Source organism: Chelonoidis abingdonii, chromosome 26, assembly GCF_003597395.2.
Source record: "Chelonoidis abingdonii isolate Lonesome George chromosome 26, CheloAbing_2.0, whole genome shotgun sequence".
In the NCBI taxonomy this organism is placed as follows: domain Eukaryota; kingdom Metazoa; phylum Chordata; order Testudines; family Testudinidae; genus Chelonoidis; species Chelonoidis abingdonii.
In genome coordinates, this window is record NC_133794.1 from 17,243,964 (window position 1) to 17,259,223 (window position 15,260).

Sequence of the window (15,260 nt, forward strand, 5' to 3'; positions counted from 1 at the left end):
CACAAGAGTTTTTTGGGGCCCCTGGAGCAGGGTCCTTCACTTGCTCTGGGGGGACCGGAAAACTCTCGCGGGCCCAGGCCCCCGGAGCTTCTGCTCCTGGTCTTCCCCGGCAGGGGTGGAAGGACCCCCCCGCCGCTGAATTGCCGCCGAAGCGAGACCCACCGCCGAAGTGCAGCCTGGTCTTCGGTGGTAATTCGGCAGCGGGGGGCCCTTCCGTTCCGGGACCCGCCGCTGAAGTGCCCCGAAGACCCACGGCGGGGACCCCTGGCACCGAATTACTGCTGAAGACCCGGCTGCACTTCGCCGGCGGGTCCTGCTTCGGTGGCAATTCGGCGGTGGGGGCCCCCGCCGTGGGTCTTCGGAGCACTTCGGCGTTGGGTCCCGGAACGGAAGGGCCCTCCACCACCGAATTACTGCCGAAGCGGGGGCCCCCTGCCACCGAAGACCCCAGGCCTCCTCTGGGCGGCCATGGGTGCGCCCAACAACTGCACTGGCCCCAGTGACTGCTGGCCCTGCCAGGCTCTGATGGTGCTTCCCATTTGCATGCAGGTGCAACAGTGTGTGGAGCTGGTCAGCCGTGCCAAGAAGCCTGTTATGCTCCTGGGCAGCCAGGTGACCCTGCCCCCGACGCCTGTGGAGAAGCTCAGGTGAAGAGTCTGTTCCATGCAGAGTCCACTTTCTGCCCCGCCCCCGGTTCTGTGGGGGCAGGGGGCACTGCTGGCCAGCCCTCAGTGCTCTTACCCAGCTTTTTCAGCTCTGCCCATCTGCAGACTGGTGGCCGTGGCTTCCCCTTGGTGCCACGTGTACACAGGGTGAGAGCCACTATCTGTCCTGGCCTGACCGAAAGAGACCTGAAGCTATCAGACTGGACAGAGGGACATCAGCAGAGCTGGAATAGTAGGGGGCTGCAGGTTGGGATTGAAGGGCATCAGCAGAGCTGGATGGCACAGGGTCTGCATGGCAAGGGTAAGGCTCACTGGCAGAGCCATCTTTGGCACCTGCTTCCTCTGGTTTCAAGGGGCTGTCCTTTAATTAACCAAAAACGTGTCTTCCCCTCCAAGAAACAAGCATGTGGCATGTCCTCCCGCCACGCATGCTCCGCGCACGCACGCACGCGCACACACACACACACACACTCTCTCTCTCTCTCTCTCTCTCTCTCTCTCTCTCTCTCTCTCTCTCTCTCTTTGCTTATTGGCTGCCATGCACCCTACTCATGCACTGACGCACCCTGCCATGCATGCCCTCCACTGCCGAGCATTCCCTTCTCAGGCGTGCTGCTGCACTCTGCCGTGCACACCCTTCACACACTCTTCCACTTGCTCAGCTGTCTGAGCACACACACACATGTGGGCTGCGCTGGCAGTGCCCATGTTCATAGTAATGTGAAGTGTCCCTTTGCCATGAGGTGACTCAGCTGCTGAGAGCTAACCCTTCCCTGTGCCCTGCAGGGAAGCCCTGGAGGCTCTCAGCATCCCTTGCTTCCTGGGTGGGATGGCCCGGGGCATGCTGGGAAGGGACAGCCCACTACATATCCGCCAAAACCGCCGAGAGGTGCTGAAGGAGGCTGACCTGGTCATTCTGGCAGGTCTGTGGAATGCTGCATGGGAACTGGTCTGGAGGGTGTCGTGACTTGGGGGTGACAGGGAGCTGGGATGGCACATCAGTGGAGTGGGTTGTGGGGCAGGGCTTGGGGTGTTGTGGGGCTGAGGGTTATCAGTGACATGGGGTAATGCTCAAAGCATTGTGGGGCTGGGGAGTTGTGGGGTGGAGGAGCACTTCGGTGGTGGATCTCGCTTCGGCGGCAATTCAGCGGCGGGGGGTCCTTCTGCCTCGGAGCGGAAGGACCCCCTGCCGGGGAAGACCAGGAGCAGAAGAAGCTCCGGGGGGGCCTGGGCCCGCAAGAGTTTTCCAGTCCCCCCCAGAGCGAGTGAAGGACCCTGCTCCAGGGGCCTCAAAAAACTCTTGTGGGGGCCCCTGCGGGACCCAGGGCTCCTCCTGTGGGGGTGTGGTGAGGCTGGGCAATGGCAGTTGGGGGAGGTAATGCTGGGGGGTTGTGGGGTTGGGCAGTGGTGGGGAGACAAGGCTCAAGGGGTTATGGGGCTGCAGGGGTTGTGGGGTGGGGGAGTCTGGGTGTGTTGTGGCTCAGCAGTAGTGGGAGGGGGGAACCTGATTTTGGATGTGGTAGTGCTGAGCAGTGGTGTTGTGTGGGGGGACGGCCTTGTGGGGGTTTGGTGGGGCTGGGCAGGTAATGCTGGGGGGTTGTGCAGAGGGGGTGGGATGGGGGAGCCTGATGTTGGGGTGTGGTGGAGCTGGGCAGTGGCAGTTGGGACTAATGCTGGGGGGTTGTGAGGTGGGGTGCAGGAGTGTGATGGATGGGTATGATGGACTGGGCAGTGGGAGGGGGTAATGCTCAAGGCAGTATGGGGATGGGGGGAGCTTCTGGGGTGGGAGACCTGACCTAACCCTCACACCCGTTTTGCCCCCGGCAGGCACGGTGTGTGATTTCCGTTTGTCCTATGGCCGCGTGCTGAGCCAGCACAGCACAGTCATTGCCATCAACCGGGACCGTGCCCTGATGCTGCGCAATTCGGACATCTTCTGGAAGCCCCGCATGGCCATCCAAGGTGAGGGGCAGGCAGCGCTCTGCGCTCTGCCTCAGAATCAGCTCCCATCCTGCCGCTGCTGGCCTTCCCCTGCTCCTGCCCACACCCTCTCTCAGCAAGTGCTCAGACTGCTGCCCAGGCTCAGAGATCAGCCTGCGCACCCTCCTGCTGGAAGCAGAGCAGGCACAGGAGATGGAATGACAGAATCACAACTAGAGATGATGGGAACAGACCCCGCTGAGTAAGTGGTTCATCTGGGCAGCAGACCCATGTTGGAAAGTAGGTAGGTGCTTCAGCCACACCCTGCCCTGCTCCTCCCAGCACCCACCTGTCATCTGAGCCTGCCCACCATGCTGTTGGCAATAGGTTGGGGTATGTAACCCAGCTTTTCCTCCGCAGGCTGGCTCTGCTCTGATACTGGTGCTGCTTGGGGCCCATGGGACCAGCTCCTGCTCAGGTTGGCCTGTCAAAATCTCATGCTGCCCACTCTCTCCGCAGGAGATGCTGGCTCCTTCCTCCTGAGCCTTTCCCAAGGCCTCAAGAGTTACTCACCACCTCAGGACTGGTCAACAAGTCTGAAGGATGGCGACAAAAGGAAGGAGAAAGCAAACCGGTAGGTGTAGAGCTGATAGGGTGGCACTGTTTCCATAGTGCCACCCCAGGAGGGACCATAGGCTCAGCCCTGTGCCGGGCGGCAGGGGGCAGTGTCGCCCAGGGGAGGGTTGTAGGGATCAGACCTCTGCCAGGCAGGAGGGGGCAGTGTCTCCCAGGGAAGGGACGTAGGGCTCAGGCCTGTGCTGGGCAGGAGGGGGCAGTGTCGCCCAGGGAAGGGCCATAGGGTTCATTCCTGTGCCAGGCAGCCTGGGGAAGGGCTGTAGGGCTCAGACCTGTGCCAGGCGGCAGTGTCGCCCGGGGAAGGGCCGTAGGGATCAGGCCTGTGCCAGGGGGCAGTGTCGCCCAGGGAAGGGCCGTAGGGATCAGGCCTGTGCCGGGCGGCAGGGGGCAGTGTCGCCCAGGGAAGGGCTGTAGGGATCAGGCCTGTACCAGGCAGCCCAGGGAAGGGCCGTAGGGATCAGGCCTGTGCCGGGCGGCAGGGGGCAGTGTCGCCCAGGGAAGGGCTGTAGGGATCAGGCCTGTACCAGGCAGCCCAGGGAAGGGCCGTAGGGATCAGGCCTGTGCCGGGCAGGAGGGGGCAGTGTTGCCCAGGGAAGGGCTATAGGGATCAGGCCTATACTGGTTGGCAGGGGGCAGTGTCACCCAGCAAGGGTCTGGAGGCTCAGCCCCATGCTGGGCCGCAGAAGTGTGGTGTATGGTTTATCTGGGGAGCTAAACCCGTGTGTACTCCCAGAGCGTGGGCACTCCCAGGCACTTGCTGTCCTGGTCATGCTGTGAGGGGCTGGCTGGGCTCCTGAGCATGCCAGTGACTGCCCTCCTATGTGCACAGAGAGAAGTCAGAAGAGCCCACGGAGCAGCACCTGAACCCACTCAAGCTCCTACACCATGTGGACAACCTGCTGCCCGAGAACAGCCTGCTGGTGTTAGACGGGGGCGACTTCGTGGGGAGCGCTGCCTACATTGTGCGGCCCTGGGGGCCCCTGCACTGGCTGGACCCAGGTACTGGGGGGTCTCTGGAGCTGGCACTGCTCACCATCTGTCATGTGGGCTGACGGTGGCAGATCTCTTATAGGCTTCTGCAGTGCAGCTGAGCCCAGAGCTCTGCTCCCACAGCTCTGAGCTGGGGCTGGCAGTCCCCAGAGGTGGTCTCCTGCCCCATGGATGTGGAGCCTGCAGCCCTGGGCCAAGAAGGACAATGCCTGAGGGGGCAGTTGGGCTGCATCACTGGAGGGCAAAGCCTGAGGCTGCCCTGAGCTGACCCCATTTTTCCCTGCTGGTGACAGGAGCCCATGGGAGCAGGTGAGGAGACACTGATCCACTCAGCAGTCCCTCTGCTCAGTGAGGGCTGGGTTCAGGAAGGGACAGGGGTTGGTTTCATGCCCCTGCTTTCCCTGGCGTGCCCAGGCGGGGCCAAGCATCCCCTCTGCATTGTCCTCTCTCCCCAGGAGCTTTTGGGACACTGGGTGTCGGAGGAGGATTTGCTCTCGGCGCCAAACTCTGCCGGCCGGATTCTGAGGTCAGTAGCCAGCCAGCCAGAGGAGGGGTCTAATGGGGTGCCTGCATGGCCTGCTGGGGGGGCTCTAACAGGTGCCATGGGCAGGGCAAGTGCCCCCCTCACCCTGATGGGGGCTTTAACCAGGCTTGCTGTGGGGGCAGGGTATCCCAAGGCTCTGGTGAGGGTCTCTGGTATAGGGGATGCCACATTCCCAGTCTTTCTGATCTGTCTCCTGAATCCCCCATTGGCTCTCCTGGCCCCAGACTCCCAGCTTCCCTCCTCCTTTCCTCACTTTGCCTGCTTGCTTCCAGAGGCCTCTCTCTGAGCTGCTGGGGCCCCTGACACTGCCTGCCTGCCCACACTAATACCCAGCCCTTTGGGAGGCAGGCGCCAGCACTCACACCTTCTGTGCCAGTTAATGTGGGGGAAAGTGTTCACTCCTCCAAGGGCTCTGCCAGGGGAACCTCACTTCCCTCCCCTGCCCTCAGGTCTGGATCCTCTACGGAGATGGCTCCCTTGGCTACAGCATCATGGAGTTTGACACCTTCGTCCGTCACAAGGTAACCTCCCCCTGACCCTGTGCCAATGGGGACCCTGGGGGGCCTGTCTCAGCTACACTATGTCCATGGAGTCCCTGCTTGCAGTGACTCCTGGGGGCTGGGCCCAGCCACCCAGGGCCAATGGGGTTGCTGCAGGCAGGGACCCCTTGAGGGCCAGGCCCAGCTACCCCACATTGCCCCAAATTCATACACAAAGTGAGGACTGAAGGGGCCCTACACATGTGGGAGTGGCCACAGCCCTGGAGGCACTGCAAATGATTTTGGGATCCTGTAGTTAGTCCAGGCAGCACCTGTGACCAGGCCCCTTCACAGCCTCCCCTTCATTGCTGTTCCTTTTCCAAGGCAACAGGAGCTGGCATGGATTCAGTGTAGTGGGAGGGGGTAGGGCCCTAGGGCAGAGAGGAGAGGACGGTGGAGGGGGTGGGGCACTGAGACTTCGCCCCTCCTTTTTGGTGCTTGAGGAGCAGCACTTTCCTTGCTTTTTCAGACACCCATCATCGCGCTGGTGGGGAACGACGCCTGCTGGAGTCAGATCTCCCGTGAGCAGGTCCCCTTGCTGGGCAGCAACGTGGCCTGCGGCCTGGCCTATGTGGGTGAGTCTTGGTCCCCATTAGCTGGCTGCCCTGGGGACGTTACTCCAAGATGCTGTGCAGTGATGACAGCAGCATGCTCAGCATGGGCCCTGGATGCCTCCAGATCGTGTTGCCTGTGCAGCCTGTCCCCAGACGGGCAGACATTGTGTGCTGCTTCCTGCAGGTCACTCCCATCGAGTCCTATCACACCTCTGGGTTCATAGCCCAGAACTGGTGCCTGCTCTGCCCACTCAAGCAGGGCTCCCCAGGGGAAGGGATCTTTTGCGGTTGGTCTCCACAAGCTGGGGGATTCCTTCCCTGCCAGTGTTCTCCTCTGCATTCCTGGAAGCTGCAGACCTCAGCATGCCTTCCATCCCTCCCTGCTGCCTGCCACTCACACCTGGTGTGCCCATTGCGGCCACCTTCCTGGAACCAGCTCTGCCTGTTTAGTGGCCTATGTGGGCTGTCACTGCCATGCCCAGGCCCTGCTGCAGCAGCTTTGCTAACAGCCGGTCTCCTCCCTGCGCAGATTACCACCTGGTGGCAGAAGGCTTGGGAGGGAAAGGTTTCCTACTCAGCCGCCAGGACGAAGCCTGCATGGACAACATCATCCAGGCGGCACAGGAGGCCTGCAGGGAGGGACACCCCACCCTGATCAACGCCCTGATCGGCAAAACCAGCTTCCGGGAGGGATCCATCTCTGTGTAGGGCTGGAGCCAGGCCTGGCAGCGCTCCCTACCCATGCCAGGGTGCAGCAGCCTGCCTTGGGCCCCCTACAGACACCTGCACAGTACTCCCTTCAGCGTTTAGTTGATCATCCTCCTCGTTCTGGCCCCAGAGACTGACACAGCCACCCCTACCAGGGACTGGGGTCCTAACCCAAGCTCCTCAATGGGTAACCAGTGCCAGGCCACTGGCCAGTAGGGGTCAACCTGAAGAGAGCCCCAGGGCAACAGGGACAAGGAAGCTTCTCTCAGTTCAGCACTGGGCAGGTGCCTACTTCTGTGGCAGATGGGTATTGTGCTTTGGCAAGCTCCTGCCAGTAGTGAGAGCAGCTGCAGGGATCTTGTTCTGGTGACAGGAGGGGGTCTTGCTTTCCAACTGGGCAACCTAGAGCTGGGCACTGCTGGATTTCTGAGGGGTGGGGGTTGGGGGACTCGTTGCCCAGCTCTGCAAGCCAGGGCGGTAGGCTGGTGACTCTCTCTGGGGCAGGAGCCTGGCCTAGGCCTAATGTTTGGACGAAGTGGAGCTGCTGAGCCCTGCTGAGAGCCTTGGTTGAGGGAAATCTGGCAGGATTCACTCCAGATCCACCAGGGCTGTGATTCCCCCAACACCCTACAATGTGCTATGAGGACATCTCCCTGGCTGACCAGCCCAGGGACCCTGCTGCCCCAGAGCCCTGTCATACAGAAATGCATTTCCTGAATAGCTTTGGGCAAGGCCCGTCACCGCCATGCTCTCCAGTCCCATAGCCAGCACTGCCGCTTCCCTGTTGGGATGCAGCCGCTGCCACACATAGGAGCCTAGGGAGGGCCTGCATATTCAAAGGGCACAGGCAGGGCCATGCGTGCTGCTGCTCCCAGCCCCAGGTGCCAAGCTCTCCATTGCCATAGTGTGAGGTGGCATGGTCATGCAGGAGGGGTGGTACGCGGTTCACGGGATGTTAACAGAGCGATTCCCTCTCTCTCTCCAAGCACATGCACTCCACCCACAGGGTTTTCCCCAACAATAAAGAGAATGATGGCCCCAGGCCAAGTGTGGCTCTGTAGCTGCTCTGTGGGAAGGGCGCCATCTAATGGTTAACATGGTGGTTTGATAGGATTGGTGGCCTAGAGCAGGAGTGGGCAAAGTTTTTTGGCCTGAGGGCCACATACAGTTCTGAAACTGTATGGAGTGCTTGGTGCAGTGTATTAAATTCCTCCCTATAGGAATGTGCTACTTAGGCTGCCAGTCCTGGTGCTCTAAGCAGCATGGTATGGGGGCGGAGAGTGGGGGGGTTGGATAAGGGGCAGGGAGTCACAGGGAGCAGTCAGGGAACAGGGGCGGTTGGATCAGTGTGGGAGTCCCGGGGGGTCGTCAGGGAGCGGGGCTGTGAATAGGGGTCAGGGCAGTCAGGGAACAGGGGCGGTTGGATCGGTGTGGGAGTCCCGGGGGGTCATCAGGGAGTGGGGGTGTGAATAGGGGTTGGGGCAGTCAGAGGACAGGGAGTGGGGCGATTGGATAGGAGGTGGGGTCCTGGGCTGGCTGTTAGGGAGTGGGAAGTGGGAGGCAGTGGATGAGCGCAGGGGCCAGGCTGTTTGGGGTGGCACAGCCTTCCCTACTGGGCTGTAGTGTATTAAATTGCTCCCCGTAGGAATGTGCTACTTACAGTGTTCTACTTCCAGCTGCAAGTTCTGGTGCTCCGTAAGTGGCACATTCTTAGGGGGAGCAATTTAATACAGTACACCCGGTGGCTCATGCAGCTGTGCAGCCCGGCAGGAGCTTGTAGCACTGGCAGCACGGTGAGCTGAGGCTGTGGGGGAGGGGGGAACAGGCCGGGGGCTAGCCTTCCCAGCTGGGAGCTCAAGGGCCAGGTAGGTTGGTCCTGCAAGCCGGATATGACCCGCGGGCCGTAGTTTGCCCATCTCTGGTCTAGAGGATAAAGGGGAAGCTGTAGATGTGATGTGTCTTGATTTTAGTCAGTGTTTTGATACTGTCCCACAGGACAGTCTCATACAAAAACTGGGGAAATGTCATCTAGCTGAACTTACTGTAAGTTGGGTTCACAACTGACTGAAAGAGTAGTTATCAATGGTTTGCTGTTAAACGCGGAGGGCATAATTAGTGGGGTCCTGTAGGGTCAGTTCTGGGTGTGGTACTGTTCAGTATTTGACTTGGATAATAGAGAGGAGAGCATGCTTATAAAATTTGCAGCTGACACCAAGCTGGAAGGGGTTGCAAGCACATTGCAGGACAGGATTAGAATTCAAAACAATTTGGAGAATTGGTCTGAAATTAGCAAAATGAGATTAAATAAAGACCAGTGCCAAGAAGTTCATTAAGGAAGTAAAAATCAAATACAAACCTACAAAATGGGGGAATGGCTAGCTAGAGATAGTACTGCTGCAAAGGACCTGGGGGGGTTATAATGTATCACAAACTGAATGAGCCAACAATGTGGTGCAACTGTGAAAAAGTCTAATATCATTTTGAGGTGTATGAAGAGAAATGTCATATGTAAGACACGAGAGGTAATTGTCCTGCGCTACTCAGCACTGTTGAGGCCTCAGCTGGAATACTATATGTAATTCAGGCTGACGCACATTAGGGAAGATGTGGACAAACTGGAGAGAGTCCAGAGATAAACAGATGATAAAAGGTTTAGAAAACGGGACCTGTGAGGAAAGGTTGAAAAACTGAGCATATTGAGTCTTGGGAAAAGAAGACTGAGGGAGAACCTGTTACCAGTCTTCAAACGTGTTAAGAGCTATTTTTAAAAATGCCTGTGATCAATGGTTCTCCATGGCCATTGAAGGCAGGAGAAGTAGTAATGGGCTTAATCTGCACCGAGGGATATTAGACCATTAGAACAGCCATGACTGGTCAGACCAAAGGTCCATCTAGCCCAGTATCTTATCTTCTGATAGTGGCCAGTGCCAGGTGCCCCAGAGGGAATGAATAGAAGAGGTAATCAGTGATCCATTCCCTGTCGCTCATTCCCAGCTTTTGGCAAACACCATCCCTGTCCATCCTGGCTAATAGCCATTGATGGACCTATCCTCCATGAATTTATCTAGTTCTTTTCTGAACCCTGTTATAGTTTGGCCTTCACAACATCCTCTGGCAAAGAGTGCCGCAGGTTGACTGTGTTTGTTTTCAGCCTGCCGACTATGAATTTCATTTGGTGACCCCAAGTTCTTGTGTTGTGAGAATAAATAACACTTCCTTATTTACTTTCACACCAGTCATGATTTTATAGACCTCAGTCATATTTCCCCAAGCTGAAAAGTCCTAGTCTTATTAATCTCCCCTCATACGGAAGACGTTCCATACCCCTAATCATTTTTGTTGCCCTTTCCTGAACCTTTTCCAATTCCAATATATCTTGTTTGAGATGCGGCAATCACATCTGCATGCAGTATTCAAGATGTGGGCATTCCATGGATTTATATGGAGGCAATATGATATTTTCTGTCTTATTATCTATCCCTTTCCTAATGAGTCCCAACATCCAACCTTTTGACTGCTGCTGCACATTGAGTATATGTTTTCAGAGAACTATCCACAGTGACTCTCTTTCTTGAATGGTAACAGCTAATTTAGACCCCATCATTTTATATATATAGTTGGGATTATGTTTTCCAGTGTGCATTACTTTCCATTTATCAACATTAAATTTCATTTGTCATTTTATTGCCCAATCACCTGGTTTTGAGAGATCCTTTTGTAGCTCTTTGCAGTCTGCCTGGGACTTAACTATCTTGAGTAGTTTTGTATCATCTGAAAATTTTACACCTCACTGTTTACCCCTTTTTCCATATCATTTATGACTATGTTGAATAGGACTGGTCCTAGTACAGACTCCTGGGGAACACCACTCTCTCCATTTTGAAAACTGACCTACACTTTGTTTCCTATCTCTTTTAACCAGTTACCAATCCATGAGAGGACCATCCCTCTTATCCCATGACAGCTTACTTAAGAGCCTTTGGTGAGGGACCTAGTCAAAGGCTTTCTGAAAATCTAAGTGCATTATATCCACTGGATCTCCCTTGTCCACATGTTGACCCCCTCAAAGAATTCTAGTAAATTGATGAGGCACGTTTTCTGTTTACAAAAACTATGACTTCCTCAACAAGTTATGTTCATCTATGTGTCTGACATTTTGGTTTTTTTACTAGAGTTCGCCCGGTACTGAAGTCAGCCTGTAATTGGCGGGATGACCGCTGAAGCCCTTTTTAAAAATTGGTATCACATTAGCTATTCTCCCGTCATTTGGTACAGAACCTGATCTGAATGATAGGTTACAGACTACTGTTAGTAGTTCTGCAATTTCACATCTGAGTTCCTTCAGAACTCTTGGGTGATACCATCTGGTCTTGGTGACTTATTCCTGTTTAGTTTATCAATTTGTTCCAAAACCTCCTCTAATGACACCTCAATCTGGGACAGTTCCTCAGATTTGTCACCTAAAAAGAATGGCTCAGGTTTGGGAATCTCCCTCAGTCATGAAGATTGATGCAAAGAATTCATTTAGTTTCTCCACAATGGCCTTATCCTCTTTGAGTGCTCCTTTAGCACCTCGATCATCCAGTAGCCCCACTAGTTGTTTAGCAGGCTTCCTGCTTCTGATGTACTGAAAACATTTTTTGTTAGTACTTTTTGAGTCTTTGGCTAGCTGTTCTTTGCTTTCTTTTTTGGCTTTCCTAATAATACTTTTGCACATCCATTTAAAGGATGCCCTTTTGCCTCTGACTGATTCTTTTACTTTGTTGTTTAGCCACAATGGCACTTTTTTGGTTCTCTTTCTGTGTTTCTTTAATTTGGGATATATATAAGTTGAGCCTCAATTATTATGTCTTTAAAAAGTTTCCATGCAGCTTGCAGAGGTTTCACTTTTGGCACTGTACCTTTTAATTATCTGTTTCACTAACTTCCTCATCTCTGTGTAGTCCCTCTTTCTGAATATAAATGCTACAGTATTGGGCTGCTGTGGTGTTTTCCTTGCCACAGGGATGTTTAAATTTAATTATATAATGATCACTGTTACCAAGAACTCCAGCTATCTTCACCTCTTGGACCAGATGCTGTGTTCCACTTTGGACTAAATCAAGAATTGCTTCTCCTCTTGTGGACTGCAGGACTAGCTGCTCCAAGAAGCAGTCATAGAATCATAGAAGATTAGGGTTGGAGTAGATCTCAGGAGGTCATCTAGTCCAATCCCCTGCTCAAAGCAGGACCAACACCAAGTAAATCATCCCAGCTAGGGCTTTGTCAAGATAGGCTTAAAAACCTCTAGGGATAGAGATTCCACCACCTTCCCAGGTAACCCATTTCACTGCTTCACCACCCTCCTAGTGAAATAGTGTTTCCTAATATCCAACCTAGACCTCCCCCACTGCAACTTGAGACATTACTCCTTGTTCTGTCATATGGTACCACTGACAACAATCTAGATCCATCCTCTTTGGAATTACCTTTTTAGGTAATTGAAGGCTGTTATCAAATCCCCCCTCACTCTTCTCTTCTGCAGACTAAACAAGTCCAGTTCCCTCAGCCTCTCCTTGTAGGTCACGTACCCCAGCCCCCTAATCATTTTTGTTGCCCTCCACTGGACTCTCTCCAATTTGTCCACATCCTTCCTGTAGTGGGGGTCCCAAAACTGGACACAATACTCTAGATGTGGCCTTGCCAGTGCCGAATAGAGGAGAATAATCACTTCCCTTGATCTGCTGGCAGTGCTTCTGTTAATGCAGCCCAATATGCCATTAGCCTTTTTGGCAACAAGGGCACACTGCTGACTCATATCTAGCTTCTCATCCACTGTAATCCCCAGGTCCTTTTCTGTGGAACTGCTACTTAGCTGGTTGGTCCCCAGCCTGTAGCGGGGCATGGGATTCTTCCGTCCTAAGTGCAGGACTCCGCACTTGTCCTTGTTGAACCTCTTCCAATTTCTTTTGGCCCAGTCCTTCTCCAATTTGTCTAGGTCACTCTGGACTCCCTACCCTCCAGCATATCTACCTCTCCCCCCAGCTTAGTGTCATCTGGGAACTTGCTGAGGGTGCAGTCCATTCCATCATCCAGATCATTAATAAAGATGTTGAACAAAACCAGCCCCAGGAACGACCCCTGGGGCACTCCACTAGACATTGAGCCATTGATCACTACCCACTGAGCCCAACAATCTAGCCAGCTTTCTATTCACCTTATAGTCCATTCATCCAATCCATACTTCTTTAACTTGCTGGAAGGAATACTGTGGGAGACTGTATCAAAAGCTTTGCTAAAGTGATATATCACATCCACTGCTTTCTCCATATCCACAGAGCCAGTTATCTCATCATAGAAGGCAATCAGGTTGGTCAAGCATGACTTTCCCTTGGTGAAGCATGTTGACTTGCTCCTGATCACCTTCCTCTCCTCCAAGTGCTTCAAAATATTAGGATATTATTGGATATTGGGAAACACTATTTCACTAGGAGAGTGGTGAAGCTGTGAAATGGGTTACCTGGGAAGGTGGTGGCATCTCCATCCCTAGAGGTTTTTAAGGCTGACTTGACAAAGCCTTGGCTGGGATGATTTAGTTGGTGGTCATCCTGCTTTGAGCAGAGGATTGGACTACATGACCTCCTGAGGTCTCTTCCAACCCTAATATTCTATGAAAATGGTTTACTTGAGAACCTGCTCCACAATTTATCCAGGGACTGAGGTGAGGCTGATGGGTTTGTAGTTTTCTGGATTCTCCTTCTCATTTTTAAAGATGGGCACTATATTTGCCTTTTTCTAGTCATCTGGGACCTCCCCCAGTCACCACGAGTTTTCAGAGATAATGCCAATGGCTCTGCAGTCACATCAGCCAATTCCCTCAGCACCCTCGGAATCATTAGATCTGGACCCATGAACTTGTGCGTGTCCAGCTTTTCTAAATAGTACTTAACCTTTTCTTTCACCACTGAGGGCTGCTCACCTTCTCCCCATACTGTGTTGCCCAAGACCACAGTCTGGGAGCTGACCTTGTCTGAAGACTGAGGCAAAAAAAGCATAGAGTACTTAACCTTTTTCTAGTTGCTAACATACCTATAGAAACCCTTCTTGTTACCCTTCACATCCCTTGCTAGTTGCAGCTCCAATTGTGTTTTGGCCTTCCTGATTACACCCCTGCATGCTCGAGCAGTATTTTTATACTCTTCTCTAATCATCTGTCCAAATTTCCACTTCTTGTAAGCTTCTTTTTTGTGTTTAAGTTCATCAAAGGTTTCGCTGTTGAGTCAAGCGGTTGCCTGCCATATTTGCTAATTTTTCTGCACATTTGGGTGTCATTTAATGTGTCAAGAAACTTTATCTCTGCATCCCATCCTGAGGTGACATGTACTCGGTCAATATGGGGATAGTTGAAATCCCCCATTATTATTTTTTTTATTTTAATAGTCTTTCTAATCTCCCTGAGCATTTCACAGTCATATCACCATGCTAGTTAGTAATGTATCCCTACTGCTATATTACCATCAGAGCATGGAAATAGCCATAGAGATTCTATGGTACAGAGAGATTCATTTCATTTAAGATTTTTACTTCATTTGATTCTATGCTTTCTTTCACATATAGTGCCACTCCCCAACCAGCACGACCTGTTCTGTCCTTCCTATATATTTTGTACCCTCGTATTACTGTGTCCCATTGATTACCCTCATTCCACCAAGTTTCTTTGGGCATGTTTACACTTACCTCTGGAGCGATCAATCCACTGGGGTTCCATTTATCGCGTCTAGTGAAGATGCAATAAATTGACTGCCCAGTGCTCTCCTGTAGACTGTGGTACTCCACCAGAGCGAGAAGCATAGGCAGAGTCAACGGGGGAGCAGCAGCAGTTGACCTACCACAGTGAAGACACCACAGTAAGTAGCATACCCAGCTATCTATGTTTCTAATGATTGAATTGCCCATTACTAATACCTGTCTCTTCCTAATTGGAGTTCCCTCCCCTGGAGAAGTATCCTCAGTGCAAGAGGAAACCACAACATCAGCTGGAAGGAAGGTCCCAACTATGGAATCATTTCCTTCTACTCCAGTTGGATGTTCTCTTTCCCTGATACTTTCCATCCTCCTCAACAGCACAGAGGCTGCTAGCCTGGGGGTGGGACCATTTTACTGTGTCCCAGAAAGTCTCATCTGTGAACCTCTGTTTCCCTGAGCTCCTCCAGCTCAACTCTTCTGGTCTCCAGTGCCCACATACGGTCTCTGAGGGCCAGGAGCTCCTTGCACTGAATGCGCACATATGCCACCTGCCCATAGGGCAGGTAACAATATATGCTGCATTGGGTGCAATAAACCGTAGAGTTCCCACTGTGTTGCTGGACTTCTGCCTGCGTTCTCTTTTTTACTCCTGAAGTTCCTTCCTTTGTTGCTGTTTTGTTTTTATCAGGGGGTTCACAAGGGCATTGTTTTTATCAGAGGGCTTTACGTTTAAAGAATGGTGTATCTAGCACCCTCCCTCCCACACACACATACTCCCATGGTGAACTCCCTTGCAAAACTCCCATTAGCCGCTCCTGCTAGCTTCTCTGGTCATTTTGTGCTTTTTAAAGCCCTGGTCTTCCTGAGTAGCCTCACCCCCTGGTTAAGGATTGATGGGTGCTAAAGGGCTTAGGAATTAAAGCCTCATTAAGAAGCTCTTAGCCTTGCCTAGCAAGCTCCTAGGCTCAGCACACACCCG

General features: G+C 53.3%; 2 protein-coding genes across 4 annotated transcripts in view; one reads left to right on the forward strand and one right to left on the reverse strand.

The window, feature by feature from the left end:
* The window catches only part of HACL2 (2-hydroxyacyl-CoA lyase 2), a 33,506-nt gene extending 25,903 nt beyond the window's left edge, over window positions 1-7,603 (forward strand). For all 3 annotated transcript variants that reach the window (XM_032784012.2, XM_032784011.2, XM_032784014.2), the window contains 9 exons: window positions 550-647; window positions 1,452-1,588; window positions 2,493-2,627; window positions 3,105-3,219; window positions 4,051-4,220; window positions 4,667-4,737; window positions 5,205-5,276; window positions 5,764-5,869; window positions 6,378-7,603. In XM_032784012.2, coding sequence (XP_032639903.1) covers window positions 550-647; window positions 1,452-1,588; window positions 2,493-2,627; window positions 3,105-3,219; window positions 4,051-4,220; window positions 4,667-4,737; window positions 5,205-5,276; window positions 5,764-5,869; window positions 6,378-6,556 — 1,083 coding nt within the window. In that variant the 3' untranslated portion in view covers window positions 6,557-7,603. The remainder of the gene's footprint in view (window positions 1-549; window positions 648-1,451; window positions 1,589-2,492; window positions 2,628-3,104; window positions 3,220-4,050; window positions 4,221-4,666; window positions 4,738-5,204; window positions 5,277-5,763; window positions 5,870-6,377) is intronic.
* Window positions 1-15,260, reverse strand: part of LOC116826950 (CD209 antigen-like protein D) — a 243,913-nt gene that overhangs the window by 150,730 nt on the left and 77,923 nt on the right. The window lies entirely within an intron of this gene.